A 23,348-nucleotide genomic window follows, 5' to 3' on the forward strand; every position below is an offset into this window, starting at 1 on the left:
TTTTTTAGTAAGGGAAACATTGGTCATCAAGGAGCAGTGTAGAGCAGTCTATGACATATGATACATGTGATATATCTTTCATATGATTAGGGTTTGTCTGTGTCTGTGAAATGGAAAGAAAGGTGTCTATGCATACATGTATACAGAGATAAAAATATAGATAAAGAGATAAAGAGACAGAGATGAAAAGATAGAAATAAAGAGACAGAAAGAGAGAAGAATAGACCTAATGAAGAGATGGAGATAAATAGAGAGATAAAGATATAGAGATGAAAATATAGAGATAAAGAGACAGAAAGATATAAAGAGACATAGATGAAGAGATGAAGATAAATAGAGAGAGATAAAGATACAGAGATGAAAATATAGAGATGAAGAGACAGAAAGATATAAAGAGACAAAGATGGAGATATAGAGATAAAGAGACAGAAAGAGAGAAGAATAGACCTAAATGAAGAGATGGAGATAAATAGAGAGAGATAAAGATACAGAGATGAAAATATAGAGATAAAGAGACAGAAAGAGAGAAAAAGAGACATAGATGAAGAGATGGAGATAAATAGAGAGAGATAAAGATACAGAGATGAAAACATAGAGATAAAGAGACAGAAAGATATAAAGAGACAAAGATGGAGATATAGAGATAAAGAGACAGGAAGAGAGAAAAAGAGACCTAGATGAAGAGATGGAGAGAGATAGATAGATAGAGAGATAAACATACAGAGCTGAAAAGATATAGATAAGGAGACATAGCTGGAGAGAGAGAGACAGAGACAGAAAGAGATACGGTGAGAGGGAGAGAGGGATAAATAGACAAAGATGAAGAGATAGAGATAAAGAGATACAAAGATAGAGAGATGGAGGGAGGGGGAGAATTCACTGGATACAATTTGCGAGGGCTGTGGGGGTTAAGCCAGTGGGCCAGGAGGCTAGGTTCTCAGCCCAGCCAACTACGCAGAACTAAATGCCCCCCAATCAGGCGGATAACACCTCCATCAATTATTCCGGCCTCCGGGCAAATTTGAATCCACTGTTCCTTCTCCCTGTGCCCTCTGACAATTTCGTTTGCCACGCGCCTGCGTGTTCCTCTTGTGTGTACACACGGAGCAGCCTGTAAAGCGCAGTTCTACTTACGTACGTCCTGTATTCACTCCTTCAGTACCCCACTTTACCCACTGTTGCGCTTGAGCTCTAGTCTGACAATACAAGACTCGAAATGACTGGATGCCCATGACAATGATGATATTGCGTGTCTGCAACTAAACGTGTTGGCAACAGGGTAACTGTGGACTGCTGTCCCCGTGCCATAAAGTTCAACCTATATTCAGAAATGTTAAATTCCTTCTTCTTTATTTTATTTTTTTTTTTGGGTTGAAAATCATTTTATGCTTTTAGATGTACTGGAAGTCTGTATACTGTACAAATGGAATAGATATCATGTAAATTTTGCCATATTAAAGGGCTTGTACAGTACTGGTTGAGGTAAGGATTCAGCTTGTAACATTTTGTGAGATATTTAGAAACTACTCTGTGAAATGTTAAAGAGCATACAATTCTAAGGGGAATCAAGTTTATTTGATGAAAATTGGTTTTGAAATGACTGAGATATCTAAAAACAAGGAAAAACAAAGAGATCCTAATAACAGTCGTGGCCTATCAATTTCATTAGGATTGCTTTTTAGCTCACCTGAGCCAAAGGCTCAAGTGAGCTATTGCGATCGCCCTTCGTCCGGCGTCCGTCGTGCGTCGTGCGTCGTCCGTCGTCCGTCGTCCGTCGTCCGTCGTGCGTCGTGCGTAAACTTTTTACATTTTCATCTTCTTCTTGAAAACCCCATGACCGATTTTCATCAAACTTGGCAGGTAGCATCCCTAGGGGGTTAGGAACTCAATTTGTTAAAATGGTCACCATGCACCACCCAGGGGGCCCCCAGGGGGGCCCAAACCCCCCAAAATTAAGGAATCTGTAAAAATCTTCTTCTCTAGAACCAGAAGTGATAGAGCGAAGTTAATACTATGAGTTAGTACATTGATGACTGTAGTTTCAAGTTTGTTCATGGCAGAATCAGGGGTGCCCCCCTTGGGACCCAGGGGAGGGGGGTGGGGAAGGGTTCTAATGGGGCCTAAATTGTACATTTTCATCTTCTTCTTGAGAACTCCATGACCCATTTTCACCAAACTTGGCAGGTAGCATCCCTAGGGGGTTAGGAACTCCATTTGTTAAAATGGGCACCATGACCCACCCAGGGGGCCCCCAGGGGGCCCAAACCCCCCAAAATTAAGGAATCCGCAAAAACCTTCTTCTCTAGAACCAGAAGTGATAGAGCTAGGTTAATACTATGAGTTAGCACATTGATGACTGTAGTTTCAAGTTTGTTCATGGCAGAATCAGGGGTGCCCCCCTTGGGACCCAGGGGGGGGGGGGGGGTGAGGAGGGGTCCTAATGGGGCCTAAATTGTACATTTTTATCTTCTTCTTGAGAACCCCATGACCCATTTTCACCAAACTTGGCAGGTAGCATTCCTAGGGGGTTAGGATCTCAATTTGTTAAAATGGGCACCATGCCCCGCCCAGGGGGCCCCCAGGGGGCCCAAACCCCCCAAATGAAGGAATCTTTAAAAATCTTCTCTAGAATCAGAAGTTATAGAGCTGAGATAATACTATGAGTGAGTACATTAATGACTGTAGTTTCAAGTTTGTTCATAGGAGATCCAGGGGTGCCCCTCTTGGGGGTAGGGGGGAGGGGGTGGTTGGAAGGGTCCAAATGGGGGCCTGAATTGTACATTTTCATCTTCTTCCTGAAAACCTCATGATGGATTTTTGTCAAACTTGGCAGGTAGCATCCCTAGGTGGTCAGGATCTCAATTTATCAAACTGGGCACCATGCCCCACCCAGAGGGCTCCAGGGGGCCCCAATTCCCCCAAATTAAGGAATCTTGAAAAAATTGGGCCCTTATTGTACATTTTCATCTTCCACTTGAGAATGCCTCGTCAAATTTTGGTAGAGCTGTGAATAATTTAGATTAGTGACTGCGTGAAAGGTGAACTTGCGATACTCAGGTGAGCGCTAGACCCGTGGGTCTCTTGTTTGGATATCTCAGCCATTTCAAGGCAAATTTTCATCAAATAAACATTAAATCCTTCTTGAAATTACATGCTCTTTCATATTTCATAAGAGGTTTCTCATTATCTCATCAACTTAAACCTGAATCCTCACCTCAACCAGTATTGTACAGTCCCTTTAAAAGAACGCATCTTCCATTTTTGTGTTTCTTCTTTTCTTTTTTTTTCTTTTTTTTGGGGGGGGGGGCTGGGAATAATTTGGATTTGTTGTTTTTTAATGATAAGTCAAGAATAGTTATATCAATAATGCTAGTGATAGTGCTGATGAAGAAAGAAAGGTAACGATGTTGAAAGTTTAGTAATGTCAACATTCAGAAAGTCATTACTTTTCATGTAAAATATTTATTGCTGATCAGTTACAACCAGTCCTCTACTTTCTTCAAAGTCACTTCAGTCTTACTTCTCATTTGCTCTCTCCTTCCCTCTCTCTACTATCAGATGAGAGTCTTCAATAGCACAGTTATTCAGGGCCAATCTAGGCTAGCCGCCTGCCTTTAATTGACCCAATTGAGCAGCCATTGTCTGGGGGTATCCACCTCTAATACAAACTTAATCCCTTTCTTGTCTGAATCTGTATAGGGTCTGATGGACGCAGACTATCAAAGTCAATGCAGCCAGCCAGCCAGATTTCTTTCTAGTCAGTAGCTCCTCCCACTTCGTGTGCCTCCTGTCTATAAGGGTTGTATGTACAGAAAGGAATTATCAGCATACTGGAGAAAAAAAAAGGGGGGGGGGGGAGTAATACTTTAGAGCAACTACTTGAGTGGGTAAGAGGGGGTCTAAGTGGCTTGTCGGCCTAAAGTGATTTTTGAAGAGCGCAAAAGCGGGAGGGAATAGAGAGAGAGGGAGAGAAGGAACGTGGCGTGCTCAGTTCGGCTGAAAGTGTAGCGAGGAACACGATGAACATGAAGTCGCTGGAAAATATTCTAAGGTAAGGGGGAAAAGCAGTGCAGTGTAGATTTTCGTTTCCACTCCCTCATACCACATGCACAGCACCTTCTCTCTCCACTGGACGAACATCCGCTCTTCGGATGTGGAGTGCGGTCTCGTGATATCTCTTCTTGTGACGCCGATCCTACGTCGTGTCCTGTCGCGGGAGTGTTTCCCCTCTGAAGGAGCAATGATTATTGGATGTCCCACTCGCTGCTTGCATTGCTCGTGTGATTTCCTGCCAACCATTTTCCAATCGTTCTCTTTCGGCGCTGGCGACGTCTTAGTAGCAAGATGAGCTTTCACTTACTTGACAATGTTTTGAGGTAAGGGTGGCAGAATGGATACGGCTGGTAGGACAATATCTTCTTAATATTCCTGACTTTCTGTTTCTGATTTATCTACTTGTTTGATTGTCCAAAACATCTCTTGTTTGGATTTTATTGTGTGCTTTTTTTCTTAATGAGGAGAGGATATGACAGTATGTAACATCTGTTGTTTTTCCATGAACCTTTTCCCCCTTTTTAAATTTAATTATGATTACAGCCAATACACCTGCTGTACAGAACAATAAAGTAAAGCGTGTGCCTTTAGTGCTGCCTCTGATATGAATTCAATTTTAAAAAGGTTTGTCTGTGGACTTTAGAGTAGGCCTCAGTTTGGAGATAAATGGCTTTGAAGCAGGCTAATACTGAAAATACAATGTGTGCTCATATGTACATGTAGTGTGACTACAAGCTGTAGTTGTCGGATATTTTGCAGTGACTATATTTTCACTTTTCAAGAGGAGATGTGACCTTATTGTCACTAATTTGATAGTCTACGGATATTTGCGAGATGAATTTCTGAAGATTTTGCCTCCCATAACTCAAATCCTAGGTGGTAAGTTGCATTTAAACTCTTCAACTCTTCTCTAAAAAATGGATAATACTTCTTCCTTGTTCTGTCAATGGGTGGTTATCAATCAAGAATTCAACCACTTGCAAAATTGTCTTTTATGTCCCAGTTCACAAAATATAAAGATGTACTCACAAAGCATATATGGCATATGTTTAGATAAATGCAGTAGATAATGTAGGCCTCCTGACATTTAGACTGCCATATCATGCTAGAGTCATCTCATTATTAAACCTGTTGAGGACGAGTCCCAAGTATACTCGGGCAAGTGTTTATGGGAAATGCATGTTGTAGCAAAATCAGCCCGTCCTCAACGGGTTAAGCTCAAAAACTCATTTGTCTGTCTCATTACATCTCTTCTCTCATCACAGTAAACACTTCTCTCCTTCCCCCCCCCCCCCCAAAAAAAAAAAATAAATAAACACACAAACTAACAACAACAACAACAACAACAACAAAGTGATCATGCAAATACAAACTGACTTCTTCTCTCATAGAAATCAGGAATCTGTATCTTCCAGAACACTATCTGTCTGCTGAAAGTGGTCAGAGACAGTTGAATTAGCATGAGGCACCTATCCAGTATACGTGAGTTGTCGGTCATTGTATAGCATCCAGATTCAAAGATCTGTTATTTATCACACATTCAGTCTCTACTTTGTAGTGCACTGTCAAGCTATTCACAATTTATTTTTTTCTTTTTCTTCTTGTGTTGACTTTTTTTTTTCTTGGTGTCTTGTTACCATGGTAACAATCCTGCACAAAATGTCAGTAATACTTTAAGCTTGGACAAACAGCCATATTGCACATCCTTCTGAAGTTCACTTGGTTGCATTGGAAAATAGGATATTGAAGATGTAGCATTTGATTTCAACTCTTAATGGTTTTGCCTACATGTAGCAACAAGTAATGTATGGATTCCGCTCAAGAAGAGTAAGTTACTTCTCAGCTAAGAGTGAATTCCAAAGGAAAGCATCGTTGAAAAAAAAAATAGATGTCTTCCAGATTTGCAACATTTGATAGATAGAATCTTTATGTTGTGGCTATGATGTTATGAGCTTGAAGGGAGTGTTGCCAAATGCTGTAAGGGTATAATAATATCATAACGTCCCTGATTTGCCTTTCTTCACCCTGTTCGCCAATCAGCTGTTCCCCTGAATTGCTTTGTTCTGCAATCTGCCAGGATGTCATTCTAGGTACTGTATACGCCGAATATTTCGTGAGGTTTTTATTTTCGCGAATTTCATGAGTTAGGTGCTATTCGCGAAAATAAAGACACACGAAAATATTGACTCTGATCCTGATGTGGATGTGACATAGGCATGTACATTTCCACGTTCAGTAGAGGACTCCACGAACGCGAATTTAACCACTCGTGAAATCATTGGGAATTCCCGATTCGCGAAAAGTTAGACTCGTGAAATATATGGCGTATACAGTATTGTCCAAGAATAGGGATTACGAGATCCTTAGTGAAAAGCCCTTTTGATCCCACACATTTTTTAATGGGGGATAATTAACTTGGTGCCTACATCAACCTGGTAAGTCCACTAAAAGATATGGTCTTTAGGAATTATTTTAAAAAGTAGAGAAATCTGGTAAAATACAGTGTAAATACCAAGAATAAATCAAGGCAACATTTATGCTAGGGCCAATTTCATGGGTTTATCTTATAGGAAGTTTCCATTCCATGTTAAAGTTGGCTATAATGAGTAGAGAAAACTTGAATGAGCAGAATTCATCACAAAATTATACCAAAAAAAGAAAGTTTTTAAATTCTAGAGTTTTTCACCATTCAGTGAAATTAGTTACAAATACATACTTCAGCTGGCAGTTTTAATCATTGATCATTTACAGAGAGCTGTAAAAATATGATTCTGGTAATTAATGTTTGTGTACAGACCAAAGGAGGATTGTGAGATGCATGATTAGATTTTTGCCTCTTCCAGTTTGCATTTATTTGAAGAAAAAATGACAGTTTCCACCACTCTTTTACTTTGTGTCCAATTTTGTTGAAACCTCTGTGATTTTGCTTATCCAATTTTACTCTTAAAAGTCATTATACACATGATGAAGAATTGCACTTTGAAATGTTCTACAAATGAGGGCTACTACAATAATTGTAACTTTAAAACACACTGGAAGTGTCTATCTTTCTCTTTCATTTTTGTGGGCAGGTTTTCTTGTTGTTCCTCTTTCATGTGCAGTGCCATTGCAGACTTGAGGAAGTTTTGTTGTAAGGATATGCATGTGAAAGATGCCTGGATATTATTAAATTTATCTACCAGTGATGCTAGTATTGTAGGGATTTGTTATAAACATTTGTGCCATGGCCTAACATTTGTAAGATCAAGACATCCAGAGCCATTTGAGTTCCAAATGGATAGAATGTATGATTATCTGCAAGTGTTCATACCTGTCTATTATTCATCTTTCTGTTAAAGTCTAGAAAATGTTTTTTTTTTTTTTTTGCTGAGTTGAATGAGGTTTTGCACAAAAAAAAAAATTAATTGAAACTCATAAAAATGTTTAAATGTCCTGTTTTGTGTGTACATGGATTCTTTCACCATGATTGCTGAAAAGACAACTTACTTCGAATCTGCATTAAATTTCCATGTACAGACTGTATTTTGTTTGATATGTGTATCTTAACTTACATGCTATTCGAACTGCGCTTTCAGAGGACACTGCAAAAAACAGTATGAATTTCCTTCTTTGCATTTAAAGCCATGTTATAAAATGATTACTTTGCCATTTTTATTCAAGTAAAATATCAACATGAGGTAATTATGAGGCCAAGGAGCAATTTTATCAAAAGCAGCTTGGCACACAAATCTCCAAGAGAATGGTGTAAAAAAAAGTCACTATCATCAAAAGTTTAATAGAGAGATTGTTAGTCAAGTCTTGTCAGTTATCTGATGCAGTTAAAAAAAAAGAAATAATAATCAAGTTAGAAGAGCTGCATTGATCGTTCAGTTGTTCCTAATAAAAAGTAAATTTAAATCCTTCACATTATTGTGCTAAAAATTTAAATTTTACTTATTTGCAAGTTTTTTAAACCGTTTAGGACGAGTCCCGAGTATACTCATGCAGGTGTCTATGGGAAATGTATGTTGTAGCAGAATCAGTCTGTCCTCAATGGGTTAAGGAATAAATTTTGCCTACCTTAGAAAATTTGCTTTGATGTACTGTACAATGTATCCTCGATACATCCCAAGTAAACTCATGGAGAAAATGTCTTATGAAGGGACTGAACTGAGTTTTTTTTTTTTTTTTTAGAGTAAAGCAAACAAGAAAATCGGGGTGTTACAATAGTTTGGGGCAATTTTGCACAGAGATATACATTGTGTGCTTATGCACAAGGTAGTTTTGGAAACCAGAAGTCGACATCATATAACCTGAAGGTGTTGTTTACATATATACACCAGGATTTATAGGAGGGAAGGGTTATGCTTTTTTTTTCTGTCTGCAAGAATGCCTAGCTGTAACCAGTGGCAAAAGTCTAGGATTTTTGTGTGTGTGTGTGTGTGTGTGTGTGCAATTAATTGAATTACAGATTAAATGTTCACACATTGCATTTGGCTGTAGCTGTCTTAACCCATAATAGGATGGGCTGATTTTGCTATAACAGCACGCATTTCCCATAGACCCCTGCCCGAGTAAACTGGGGACTCATCCTCAACAGGTTAACCAGAGTCAGGATTGCTTAGATAGCTTTCTTTTTATCAAGAATGTTTAGTAACTGATTAAGTTTTATCCTGATGCACTTTTTACTTTAATTTTTTCCCCCTCAGAGGGTAGTGATCCACTTTGATCATGTATTCAAATTATCTCTTCCTTAACACCAAAATATTTGTTGTTCAATATAACCCAATTGATGAATTTTCGATTTTGATCTTGGTCAAAGGGGTAGTCGCTAGTTTTTGCTATGGGTCAATTCCAGCGTAACGGACATGACATTCAGACCACTTTTTTGTGATTCAAACCATCACACAATGAAATTGGGAGTCTCCAAAAGATTCTAATTGAGTTTATCAGACACATTTAAGTATATGTAAGGTACACAGAAAATTTCATGGAAATTTATCAAGTGGTTGTTGAGAAATTGCATTTTTTAGCGAGCGTAACGGACATGACACTAAATGGACAAGGCATTTTGATCTACTTACCATTATGAAAATTCCTGTGAATTTTTGGATAAGATGCAGCTGGTTTTGGTCTTGATTAAACCTTTAGATCATGCTTTACTCATAAAGTCCTAATTTAGAGTAGTTTTACTGTTCATTCTTTTTTAATAGTTTAAAATATTGCGTAACGGACGTGACACTTCGAGTGTAACGGACATGACAGTTTTGTCCACTTTTTGTAAGCTAAGAGAATTTTTTTATTACAAGGTATAGCAGATATTCAATTGTTTGCATAGTAAGGTTAGAACATAGGGACACACATCATAACTGCAATCATGTAATATTTCTTATATTTATATCATTTTAGGGGGGTTTGTCTTTGTATATATTTACAAAACAAAGAAATATAAAAGAAATTCGCTCCTGCACCAGCTAGCTACAATTAGTGACAAATTTCCAGTTACTACCACCCACCATAGCAAAACAGGACATATTACTATCTTATACTATGGTTATTTTTCTCTTAGTGGCCTACTATTTGATACTTAGTATTATACACTAGGGTAACGGACATGACACCCTTGTAAGGTGAACCATATTTTCACTTCTTTGTTTTAAAATAAAAAGATTAAAATAACTGCACATTGCTAACTACATTATGTTCTTGAACAAAACATCAAAAAGTCCTTTTATTGCAGGTTTCAGTGATCTAACAGCTACTCTAAAGCACATGGAGTACAATGCCCAGAGTACCACAATGGCATACATGTTCAACACAAAAGACCATGTCTCCATATCTGCGGATAGGCAAAGAAAACAGAACGAACCAGATCTGTATGAAATAAAAAGTTTGAATACAACATCATTAAAATGCACTCAGGATTGCATCAACTTTTATGCAATGAAACAGGACCACAAAATTGTTTGGTACCATTATCAAATTAGTGTTATCATCTGAAAGAAATAAGGTATGAAAATTTCATTTCTGCAAAGTTCTTTCATTTGGCATTAATGTCATCCTTGGAGTAGAATCATCCTCTGTTATCCAATCTTGGATAGACTGTTGTAAAAATTCCACTGCTAGTACCAGTACTTTATCGTTGTCAACAAATGCTTTCTTTTCTTGGCTAGAAGTGAATGATCAAGCCCCTTTTTTTTCTGAGAATTTTCACAACATATATTAATCCATTTCCATGTAGAGTGGTCACCTGGGCAACGAAGTATTTCTTGTTTTCTTCTCGGCAAATTCAACTCGTTCAAATTGTATAATCAACTTATTGCTTGCTTAGGCACTTCTTAAGGCTTGCCAGAGTGGTGTACTGGTTACATTATTCTCACCAGCTTGTGAGGTTAGGACTTTTTGAAATACTGGATGCTTTCCGTACCAACTAAATGATTATACAGTGTACCTTTCAGTGGATAAACATCTTCTCATAGCATCTCAAAATTGTGCTTGTTGTATGATGCTGTGCGCTGTCATATATACCAGTATATCCCTTGGCATAGAGGTACATCTAGTTGAGTTGTATTGATGAAATGGATAGCCAGCATTCAGACCGACTTTCTCTGACGATAGAGCTACATGTACTGTCAACACGCTTAATAAAGCAAACAATTCCATTCTCAGCCCTCTTGGCAAGTGATATCTCATTAACGTGCCACTGAAGGTGTGGATTTATAGTCATAGAGATGAGAGAGGTATGTATGGATGCAGCACAAACTTTTTTTTTAAATTATGAGGCAACACCGTCATTGAAGACATTGATGCTGGTGACATTTGGATTCTTTGTTGTTGTATCATCAGTGATCATGTTCATTGGATGCACGAGGATCCATTTGTGCAGGAGTTCCTGGCTGTTGTGTTGACTCCATGGTGGATATGTGTTAAATGTGGTCTACAATGTACTTATATGTAGAAAGTGCTCACTTTAAGTATTGAAGGGAAGGCCAACAATGAAAACTCCATTGTCTAAATACTCCTTGGAATGACAGCTGCTGTTTATCAGTCAGGATTACAAGAGGTGGGGATGGATCAAACCGGTGTAACAGGGTAGCAAGATCATCTAAAATCAACAGTCTTCCAGTGGCAGAAAGCAAAGTCTGCTTGTTTTTGTTTTATTGAGTGATGTGCAGACTTAATTATTTACTGAAGTATAGAAATGTCCTACTATCCTCAAGCAATTAAAACTAATCACCACCCTGTTTCACTGGGCCACAGTGTTATTTTTGCCACTTGTCTAATATGAGGTGTCATGTCCGTTACGCAAAGTGTCATGTCCGTTACGCCATTTACAGGAAAACTAGAAGTGGTATAGAAAAGTGGTTTTCACACATGCAAGGGGATTCAATTCTAACATAGAAAATGAATTTACAGCAACTTTACACTAATTTCCTCTTGGCTATGAAAACTTATAGTGAAAAACGTAACGGACATGACGCTTCAAATGTTATAGAAATCACACAACTTTGAGGATCAATGGGTCAAAAACTGATGAATGCTAAGGAAGTTGGTTGTGATTTTCTGTTGATATATACACTGGACTATAATTTAAAAGCTGAGCAAGGCCTCTAGGACATATCTGGCCTTCTTTAGAGACAAGAACACTAAACTCTTTAAAAAAAGCCAAATTTTTGCGTCATTGCAACACATCATACAGTATTTTCATTGACTGAGAAAAATACAAAATTTTGTAATGACAAAGATGCGACTAGTGAAAAATGAAAATATATATGTTACTTTCTTAGAATATTTGAGAACTTAAGTGAAACTCAAAACTTCATTTTTTCACCAAAGTGAACATTTCTCATGGAATTGCCCTATGCTGCCTGGCAGTCAGCTAACATAATATTGTGAAATTATATTGTGCATTTTGTTTCACTAACCAATAGCATGACAGCTTCATTTCGGTACCTTAATTTAGCATGAATATCTTGAATTAGGTGGGATGCGATTTATAAAACCAATATCAACTGTTTCTTTTTAGGTCACGGTTAAAACTATGTGCCCTCTGTGATGTCTTAACAGTGCTCCATATGTTTGCCCTGAGAAATCATATATGGGCAAATTGTTTAACTATGACCCTCAAAGCAATCAATATTATTTTGTACTCAGTATGATATTCTTTGGCGTGCAGACCTCTGGCAAACTTTCTTGATATCAGGAATAGAGTTCTTCTCCTTCTAGGAAGAGTGAGAAGATTTTCAATTCAGTATGTCAACACAATTTAATCCCCCTAAAAAAAAGGAGAGAAAAAAAAGGACTAAGTATAGTGTGTAATTGTACATGGGAGACAGGTGCTGGATATGCATTAGATATGAATCTGATTTCAGTTTATTGATCAATTTTCCGTCCAATCAGGTCACAGACAGTCCACCTGGAGAAGATGAAAGGTCGGCTTCTGGTGGACATGCAGGAGGCGGAGAAAGAGGAGGAGCGGCTGAAGGAGTACCGCAACGAGCTGGAGCTGCTGAACCAGGAGCGGCTGGCCCATGTCGAAGAACTCCGCCAAATCCACTCGGATATCAACACGGTAATGATCGCCCCCCCCCCCCTCCCCCTTCCCCCATAGCCCGCAGTCACGCTGGCAAAACATTGCACAGTTTGCTCATTCATCCACACTGGTGGCCAAACTTCTTGAAGTTTCAGTTCTTCATGTTTGGGCCACTGGTGTACATGTGAAAAGAAGATTGTGATTGTGATGTAACATTGCATACGTATATCCCCTTCAGAGGCACTGCCTGTAAACAGGTTTTGGTCTCGTTCCAAGACAAACTTCACAAAGTTTCAGTTGTGAGCATTCACTATTCAGACTGCAGAAACTTCAAGAAGATTGGTGGGGGTTCAAATGGGAAATTAATTTCCATAGTTTGAATGGGAAGTTTTGCAAGAAGTTTTTGGGAAATTTGCAGTCACACTCTTGCAAAACTATGAGCACTTTAAACTCTCGATGTTTTGCCAGAGTTATCATGGCTAATGTGACTTCCTTGCAGAGCCCTTGTTTTTAGGGGAAGAGAGGTTTGCAGTATCACCATGTATATGTATTTAGACCATGCAGAGACCATTGCTTGCCGAAAGAAGAGCCTTTTAAAGGGATCGTACAGTTTTGGTTGAGACCTAATTTCAGGTTTCTAGCATTTTTGGTGAGATAATGAGAAACCTCTTATGAAATATGAAAGAGTATGTAATTCTATGAGGAATTCAACGTTTATTTGATGAAAATTGGTTTTGAAATGGCTGAGATATCCAAAAAAGAGCTATTCTAATAAAGTCTGGGACCCACACTTTATTACGATCGCTTTGTTTTACTTTGTTTTTGGATGTTTCAGTCATTCCAAACCCGATTTTCATCAAATAAACTTTGAATTCCTCTTAAAATGGTATGCTCTGTACTATATCATAAGTGTTTTCTTGGTATCTCGCAAAAAGTTAAAAGCCCAATTCTCATCTCCACCAATACTGTACTATCCCTTTAAGAAGAGAGTTGAGGAGGGAAGCAACATATGGAGAGTGTAAGGGAGCTAGAAGCCAAATACTAACTATCGAGGGACAGCAGTGAGCTGGAAGTTGAAGTTGCACCAGCGGAGTTTTGAGAATAAGAGACAGGGAGAGTTGAGTAAGGAAGAATAGGATGAAAATCAGGCAGGGGGTTCGGAAATCATCGGGAGGAGAAGGATGCAGCATAGAGGAGAGAGGAGAGGAAGAAGTTGAAGATGGGAAAATCACGGCTATAAGAAGTGAAGAAGATGTGATAGTCAGCTGATTGACTCTTGCTTTTTTTTGGGGGGGGGGGGGTTGGGGAGGAGGCGATGTTCCTTTGAAACATGGATGTGCTATAGTTGTTTTTATGCTTTTGATACTTTGCCTTTGCAGCGTGGCTTTGTACCTGCCTGGTTAGATTTTCACAGACACATTGCCGAGAAGCTTGAATTATTTTGACTTCACGCTCACTTTTTACCAGAAGTTGTTAAGTGGTAAGGAATCATGAGGATTCATTTTGGATTTAGGGCAATCCTAAGCAATAGCAGGAAAAGAGGGGATTAATACTACCAAGAAATTAAAGTTTGTTTGTTTCTTCGTTTTTGAGGACACCGTCCATCTATGGAGTATTCTCTTACATGTATGTTAATAATGATAACAACCACACTTCTAAATGCACACCAACAGAGCACAGACATTTTCTTTTCCTACCTTTAGTTACATATTAGTACTAGTACATTAGATTAGTGAAGCTCCGTGAAACTGGGGAAAATCAGGCAATCTGTTTAAAGGTTATGGATACCATTTTGAAGTTCACCCTACCTAGATGAGGACCTGACAACAATTGGTCATGTCTCAGTGGTGAGATGAAAGAGACACACAGGGGGTTATACGTATGAAAGGAATTTTATGAAACTTCATTTTGTATGACATCAAAAAAGAGTTACCCATTTTCCTCAGAAAGCATAGAGAAAAGCATTTATGTTTGCATACATGTTGTAATACTATTTCCAAAAAATGTATACTCTTAATGTAGAATAAAAAATAATGAAGTTTCTTTTATATTTTGTCTTTGTTATTGTTCTACTTTTGTAGCATCACTATGAATTGTTAAAGAAGTCCAATGTAGAGAGGGCAGCACACAAATTGTCCAATATTTTCCGAACAGTTTCTGAGTGTTGCAATAATACTTTTCTCTAAGCTGAAGCTACATGTTTTTGCAAATTCCCCCTTTAGAAGGATGTATGTTCATGTAGTTAAATCATGATTACCTGAAGTAGTTCATGTATATTCTGATTATTCTGCTCCAAGTTGTGTTCCAACATATCATCCACATTTAGGTACTGTACAGTGTACAATTTCAATACTGTCATTGGATTTTGTTTGACATTTCATATTTTCAGTTTTTGGCTTAATGAAAGAGCACTTGACTTACCTCTTGCAAAAAAAAAGACGGGATTGCTATCACCCTTGGCATACATGTTAAATGTGTGTCAGTAGCAAGTCAAGGGAATGTGTACTTTTCTTCCTCCCACAAAAAAAAAAAAAAAAAAGATTTAAAAAAATGAAAAAAAAGGTGAAATTCTCTTTATACATGTATTTTGTTATTATTGTAACTGTCATTTTTCATACTGTGTACATTGTATGTGTTGTCATGAACTGAAGTAATCTTCTCATCAAATGATGGTGTCACCTAAAACTTTAAAAACGACTAACCTTTCAACCTTTGTCACAAAGGTAGAATGATAATTAAGACAAAATATAGAAGAAATTTCATTAATCTTTAATCTACATTAAAATTACCGGTATTAGATACATTTTTTGAAAGTGATTTTTTTTAACTGATTGTCTGATTTTGCTCAACTTTCAATGCGTTGTAGTTGAATGAGTATGTCACCAAATCTTGTTATTTGAACAGATTGAGAGCGTCATCAAAAATACGGAGGGCGATCGCAACAAATCCTTTGAGGCAGCGTGGAAGATGTACCAGGAGTACGTCTGCCTCAAGGAGCAGATCAATGCACAGAGAATGTCCATCGGCCTTGACCGCGTACCAGAACTGACCGAGGATGACCAAAGGCTGGACCCAGAGTAAGTCTGTGTGTGGTGTTGATCTTGAATGTAAGGCTTGTTTTCTTCTTTAATCCCCTTTTTTATCACAGAATTGATGTGTTCTATCATTTTGAAACTGTTTTGCATGTTTATTAAAGCATTCCTGTCTCTTTCAGGTTGGCCTCATCAAGTGGAAAAGACCCCTATCATGCATTATACGTGACCACCCGGCTCAAAACCCACAAAAAGTCGCAGATTAGGATTCTCTGTTATGGACCATATATGTCATTTTTGGTAGACCAACTCAATTGCTGTAAGTTTGTCTTACCTGGAAGAATAATCTTTTCACTACCTACCATCAAAATTTGGCAGCTTTGTTAAAAACAAAACTGAAATTGAAACATTAGCAGATTTTTCTGGACCACATTTTTTTTTCTTCTTTTAGATAGGTACTACTTTCACTGGGAAATTGTAGAACATGTCTTCATTGATACTTCTGCACAGCGCATCTGAGTGACCCTCATCTTAAAATCCTCTTTTCTCCCTTCACTGCACCTTCTCAATCTTTCCTACATCAATCCCTTTTTAATGGATTAGGATGGTCCAATTTTAACATGTTATTATTCAAAAGCTTGAAGTGTGCGCTTTTAAACTAGATGTAGAATAATCAAATTTATTTTAATCTGCATTTTGGTCGATTTTGAGCTAGGTGGTCACGTATGATATATTAATATTATACATGTACATATATTTTCATTATTTCATTTTTGACAGCACATTACATCCACAGTCAACTATCCCTCACATCATTTTGCCAATTTACCATCAAGAAAAGTCCTGACTAAAACAATAAAAAGCATATAAAGGATAATGTTGCGGCCTGATTTTTTTTTTTCCGTTGCAACCGGAATTTCATTATATCCGTGTTTGTTAGAATGGGAGTGCACTGCATATTTATCTGAATGATCATTATTGTGAAGTTTTTAGCCAGAAATAACTTCATACTTTGTACGGTACTTCTAAAGCAGAGTGCTGGAATTTTCATCCTTTTTTTTTTTTTTTTTTTTTTTTTTTCATACGGTCAATGGAAAACTGTGAGGTGATGACATCATCAGCTCACTTATTTGCATATCAACTGCTCAAGAACTCTTGCAAAATTTAGCTAATTTTTGAATTTTCTTTTTAGCTCACTTTTCATGCAGTTGTGATAAAATTTTCACCATTGTGCTCGAAAATTTTACTCTTTTCAGAGAACATTTTTTACTCATCCAAAATTCCCCTTTATTAAAGAGAATTAAAAAAAGATGTATGACTTTTGCCACCGTGTTCCCTCCATAAGACAAACAACACAATGCTTGCAAACCGATTAGCATTTTGAGTACCTAAAGCTCATATGTGACACTGCACCTCAAAACAAACAAAAAGTCGCCCGACATGAATTTTTAGTTAAGAGCATATTCTGAAAGAGCAGACTTTAAGCTTTAAAATGATGTATAACTCAAATCAAATGGACTCTCCTAACCTAATCTAAATATTGGAAAGAAAGCACAAACTCAGGAAAAGTGTGAATTGAGAAAAGAGGCTCTGAAGTACAGTGTCTATTCAAGCGCTTAATCTTTACCAAACCCTGCTGGCTGTGCGATGAATGGGACAAAAAACAGGAAGTAAACCACCAGAGCAACAACAATGAAGGGATTATCAGATTAAAGTGAAATTAAGCATGCCTCATTAACACATTCTGTCCATAATCAATGCCAACTTTCAAAGCATTAGCACTATCCTTTCAAAAGTTATTAGAGTTGAAAGTGAAGAGTGTGGACAAGGTTTTTCAGAAATGGAAAAGGGATTCTAAAGACACACCTAATCACACTATTCTACCAAAAATGTTCGAGATAAACTGCTAAAAAAACACACTTTCCCGCCCGTTTTATGATACCAAATTTTAGCATAATGTAAAAGAAGACCGGCTCTTTCAGAAAATATGGAAAAGTCAAGTTTGGTTAGGTTGACCCATTTCACTTATTTTCAGTCCTCACGCAAAATCAGTGTGTGCGACTTTATGTTCGTTTTGAGGTGCACGGTCACATATTATCCAACTCATCTAGCTTCCGCAGAGCTTTAAGTACCCGCCTGCTTTTCTAAGTGTAAGCCATGATCAGAGTTTAAGAATCCCCCCCCCCCCCATGGTTTCAGAAGTAAGGCAAGTATTCAATGTAAGCAATACATGTAGTGTCTTGCAGATGCACTCATGTTTTCGAGTCGTATCACAGAGTGTGTGAAGCATTTAGTAATGCTAATTGAGCCAGTCTGTTTTCCTTGCATGCAGCTGAACAACATGATTGTACAGACTCGTATATGGTACAATTGCATATTGCCAGGTTAGGTTGTTCTTTTTTCCCCTCAAATTTCTACAATCTCTGAACAGATGATGTAGATAAAGTGAGTGTGATTGTTCATGCTGTCTGTATAGAGCATGCATGGTATTGTGGGAAAGTATATTTAGTATTTAAAGTGAATTTATTTGAAGACTAGAAGCACTTTGGTGAAGACAACTTATCAGTGACATGTTGAGGATTGTCAAATTTGGCAAAATTCAAAGCCTTTAAAATGTCAGTGAGCCAATTGTTACATGTATGTCTCCTGGGATGACTTCCGCCATCTTTATCATGTTCAACAGCTAGCTTTTAAGAGTAGATATTGAGTACATGTACATCACTAGTATAATTGTATGTTGAGGATGATGATGATGATGCTCTTGTCTTGAAATTAAACATACTCTGTATTTTATTAGCTCACCTGAGCCAAAGGCTCAAGTGAGCTATTGCGATCGCCCTTCGTCCGGCGTGCGTCGTGCGTCGTGCGTCGTGCGTCGTGCGTCGTGCGTTGTCCGTCGTCCGTCGTCCGTCGTCCGTCGTCCGTCGTCCGTCGTGCGTCGTGCGTAAACTTTTTACATTTTCATCTTCTTCTTGAAAACCCCAAGACCGATTTTCATCAAACTTGGCAGGTAGCATCCCTAGGGGGTTAGGAACTCAATTTGTTAAAATGGGCACCATGCCCCACCCAGGGGGCCCCAGGGGGGCCCAAACCCCCCAAAATTAAGGAATCTGTAAAAATCTTCTTCTCTAGAACCAGAAGTGATAGAGCTAAGTTAATACTATGAGTTAGTACATTGATGACTGTAGTTTCAAGTTTGTTCATGGCAAAATTAGGGGTGCCCCCCTTGGGACCCAGGGGAGGGGGGTGGGGAGGGGTTCTAATGGGGCCTAAATTGTACATTTTCATCTTCTTCTTGAGAACCCCATTACCCATTTTCACCAAACTTGGCAGGTAGCATCCCTAGGGGGTTAGGAACTCAATTTGTTATAATGGGCACCATGCCCCACCCAGGGGGCCCCCAGGGGGCCCAAACGCCCCAAACTTAAGGAATCTGTAAAAATCTTCTTCTCCAGAACCAGAAGTGATAGAGCTAAGTTAATACTATGAGTTTGTACATTGATAACTGTAGTTTCAAGTTTGTTCATGGCAGAATCATGGGTGCCCCCCTTGGGACCCAGGGGAGGGGGGTGAGGAGGGGTCCTAATGGGGCCTAAATTGTACATTTTTATCTTCTTCTTGAGAACCCCATGACCCATTTTCACCAAACTTGGCAGGTAGCATCCCTAGGGAGTTAGGATTTCAATTTCTTAAAATGGGCACCATTCCCCACCCAGGGGGCCCCCAGGGGGGCCCCCAAACCCCCAAAATGAAGGAATCTTTAAAAATCTTCTCTAGAATCAGAAGTTATAGAGGTAAGATAATACTATGAGTGAGTACATTAATGACTGTATTTTCAAGTTTGTTCATAGGAGATCAAGGGGTGCCCCTCTTGGGGGCGGGGGGGGGGGGGGGGGGGGGGGGGTTGGTTGGGAAGGTCCAAATGGGGACCTGAATTGTACATTTTCATCTTCTTCCTGAAAACCTCATGATGTATTTTCATCAAACTTGGCAGGTAGCATCCCTAGGGGGTCAGGATCTCAATTTATAAAAATGGGCACCATGCCCCACCCAGAGGGCCCCAGGGGGCCCCAATCCCCCCCCCCCCCCAATTAAGGAATCTTAAAAAATTTGGGCCCTTATTGTACAGTTTCATCTTCTACTTGAGAATGCCTGGTCAAATTTTGGTAGAGCTGTGAATAATTTAGATTAGTGACTGCGTGAAAGGTGAACTTGCGATACTCAGGTGAGCGCTAGACCCGCGGGTCTCTTGTTACTAGAAACATGGAAATGTTTAATTCTTTTCACTGTCATTATTATTGTTGTTGTTGTTGTTGTTATTATTATTATTATTATTATTATTATTATCATTATCATTATCATTATTTCATTATGAAGGGTCCTGTTTACCATTGGGAGCAGTGACTTAAAACATTTTCAAGATATCACATTTAATGCATTGTGTAAGTCAGTTGTGTCACAAAACATCCTGTCATATAAGAATTTAGCAATAAAGCCTAAAATATATTCAAAGGAGATATCACTATTTTTTCTCAATAAACTTTGACTGTAGACGTTTCAGTGTGAAAACATTTTTATTATAACTGTTGTTCACATTTTGTATATTTAACAACACTTAATATTGTTATACTAATTCAAATATTTACATTACTTGGTTATTTCTCTCCCTAACTCACATTTTAGAACTATTTTGAAGCATTAATGCTGGGTTTTTATTTCATCTGCAAATGGTAAATTATGCCTTTAATGTTGTAATAAGTACATCACTACTTTTACTTCTATCATTATCACTGTTGTGATATTACAATTGTTTTTATTGTTTGCATTGTCCTTTAATGGCCCTCTGTCATCTTGGTCACATGATTGTGATGTCACTCCCTTTTTAGCACTCCTCATTTATTGTGAAGTTATAAATACCCTATTCACTGTACAATAGCGCAATGGAAGAACATTTATTGTTCTTTTGCTGGACGTCTTATGAGGGATATTCTGAAAACATCATGGACAAGGAGATGAAAAAGCATAGTCCCTTGCTTAAATGGTCTTGTCAGTAGTTTTCTCTTTAAACTCTTGGTATTTAGAGCAATGGTACCAAGGGGAACACCATATCTTAGAAACCTGCCAGATGCTATGTGAGGAACATAAGCATTCCAATGCTTTCCACTTTATCATGCATTCATTTTGAAAACTTTTGAGGTTTTGTTTTTTTGTTTTTCTTGTGTTATGGCAGATTTGTGAACTTCAGTACAGTGGAATGCTGATAGTGGTAATAAAAGTGATGATAAAATCAAAAGTAATCATGTAATATCATCATCTCTGTCTTGAAAATACATAAAACAGTGTAGGTCATTTCAGCATTTACATGGTTGTGTTTCTTGGCTGAAAGAAGGTTATGACGTAGTGATTAAAACTAATCATAATTAATCACTTTCTTGAGCTCTGCATTTCTGATTGAGAATGTAAAATACAGTTAATTAGATATATCTTGAGCAGTTTACACTGGGCCTTGCCTTTAGTCTTGTTGAGATTATCATTTGTATTAAGAAGAGCAACCTCCTGAGAGAATGATCAGAATTTTTCTCATTCAGTTGTTATTAAACCATAAATTCCTTGGGCAGTTTTACTGTGAAAATTATAGTCTTGTTTTCAAATTGGCAACTCTATCTTTTGCTTGGCATCCTACATTGGAGAAGGACTATTTCAGACTGGTTAGTTTTGTTATTTCTGCATAAAGCTGAAAGAGTTTGAAAGAGTAATAATATCAATATTGATTTCCTGAAATGTGTTGAAAATTTAATGATCAGTGAGAAATACTGGGATTCAGAGGAATTTGATAATTCTGTGACTAAAATAAAGTATGAATACAATTAAAATAGGAATGAATTGAAAAGATCATAAAAGACTAGTCGCAAGTATACTTGGGCAGGTGTCTATGGGAAATATGTGTTAAGGCAAAATCAGCCTGTCCTTAAGGGGTTAAAACTTAAAGTTGTAATAATGACGTGCAGTGATAAATTGTGGCAATGTTGTTTCTTAAACTTTTTTGTAGAAGTACTATTCTCACCTTTGAAGTATTTCTCTGTTTTTTTTTTTTTTCAATGTTGCAGACTACTTAGGAAGAGAAGAGCAGAATGGCAGGACCAGGAGAAGAGAGATCCTCCGTCGCCTAGCAACCCCACCATGCCACTCCCCTTGGAACAGCCCACACCCCTCCAGGTTCCGGGAACCAGTCACAGCAAAGAGATGCATGCTCCTCCCCCACCGTTCAAACAGCAGCCACCGCCCATGAAAGTGAGTGGCCCCCAGTACCTTTCTTTCAGAAATGCTGCTTTGTATGTAAAAAGCACATCTACTGCTAGAGTAGAACAAATTATCATTTATGAGGGAACATTAATATCACTGTATTTCTATTGTATTCTGGGTTTGTTTTTTTTGTTTTTTGTTTTTTTTCCAGGAATCATGTACATGATGATGGTCAGTGTGCCATAATTACTGAACTTGTGTCAGTCAAGAGTTGTGAAAAATGTTGCAAGGCTTTCTTCTATCTTTCCATTATGAGCTATTTTTTTTTTTTTTTTTTTTTTTTGCTCTGTTGGTACAGGGTTTTGGTTGCTTTTGTCTCTGTGTTTGTTTTTGCAAAGGAGTATATTAGTCATCCAAGTTAGTCTGTAAGCCTTTTAGGATTCCCCTCCCCATATGTCTGCTCCTTAATTAAAGTGATTTGATTCTGAAGTGCACATTAAAGGGACAACATGAAACAAAGGGGTCCAAATAAAAGGTGGGAACCACCTTTTATTAGGACCTCTTTGTTTCTGGATATCTCAGTCATTTCAAACCTATTTTCATCAGTCAAATTTGCAATTCCTCTCAAAATTGTATGCTCTTTGATATTTCAAGAAAGAATTTTCTAATTATCTTGTGCAAAGTTAAAACCTGAATCCCATCTCTACCAAAAGTATACCATCCCTTAATAGTAGTTATGATAATACTGATCACATTGTCCTTTCTTTCTCTCCCAGAATTGTCTGTCGTGTCACCAGCAGATCCACAGAAACGCCCCCATCTGCCCTCTCTGCAAGGCTAAGAGCAGGTCCAGGAACCCAAAGAAGACCAAGAGAAAACATGAGCAATGAGGAACTGGTTCGGGTTCTGCTAGATAGATAGATGTCCTGGACCAATGGAAAGGAATGGTCGAACTTGGTCTGACTGTACAATTATTCATTATGTTTTTCCTTTTCTTTCCTTCTACAGCTGTATTTTTATTTCTTCGTATGTTTGTTTGTGACCAAAGAAAGCCTATGAATCTTGTACTCTGTGATTACTGCCACCACTGAGTGCATACAGATTGTTTTCAGGGGAGCTGAAACAGTACTGGCTGAAACAAACAGTATTGATTAACCTGATTTTGTTATCAGGTGAAGCTTGCCTGCGGCTGCCATTCTCTTCAATCTCATTTCTCTTTTGATTTTCTTTACACAAATGAAATATGTTCAGGGAAAGGTGATACTGCATAAGCCACATGTTCAGCAAATCTGATTTTTCACCAATAAGCCAGTACGGGGTTCCAGTTTGAGCATGAGCAGAAAAAGGTCATTTGTACCGAGAGACAGGTTGGTTTTTGATTTCACTTAGATAAGCATCTGTAATACTATGATTATTCATGTCATCCTTATAAAATGGTGTCTGCCAGTATATCCACCTGACAGCAAGCCTGGCATTTGGCAATGTTAACAGAAAAAGTTTGTTAATGT

At 38.1% G+C, this 23,348-nt stretch overlaps 1 protein-coding gene across 1 annotated transcript; it reads left to right on the forward strand.

The window, feature by feature from the left end:
* The first annotated feature begins 4,259 nt into the window (after positions 1 to 4,259).
* Positions 4,260 to 22,730, forward strand: LOC139718966 (zinc finger C4H2 domain-containing protein-like). The gene is made up of 5 exons (XM_071630411.1): positions 4,260 to 4,376; positions 12,433 to 12,604; positions 15,470 to 15,642; positions 21,705 to 21,888; positions 22,617 to 22,730. The coding sequence occupies exons 1-5, from the start codon at positions 4,345 to 4,347 to the stop codon at positions 22,728 to 22,730; spliced, it is 675 nt and encodes a 224-aa protein (XP_071486512.1). The 5' UTR covers positions 4,260 to 4,344.
* Positions 22,731 to 23,348: the final 618 nt, after the last annotated feature.

Source organism: Diadema antillarum, unplaced genomic scaffold, assembly GCF_040938485.1.
Source record: "Diadema antillarum isolate AM-2024a unplaced genomic scaffold, OU_Dant_1.0 scf00000103, whole genome shotgun sequence".
Taxonomy (NCBI): Eukaryota; Metazoa; Echinodermata; class Echinoidea; order Diadematoida; family Diadematidae; genus Diadema; species Diadema antillarum.

Excerpts from the sequence above, each read along its gene's own strand:
- LOC139718966 (XM_071630411.1), top strand. The coding sequence starts at position 4,345 with ATGAGCTTTCACTTACTTGACAATGTTTTGAG. Across the intron at positions 15,643-21,704 it reads GACCAAAGGCTGGACCCAGA|ACTACTTAGGAAGAGAAGAG; the intron begins GTAAGTCTGTGT and ends TCAATGTTGCAG. Across the intron at positions 21,889-22,616 it reads AGCAGCCACCGCCCATGAAA|AATTGTCTGTCGTGTCACCA; the intron begins GTGAGTGGCCCC and ends TTTCTCTCCCAG.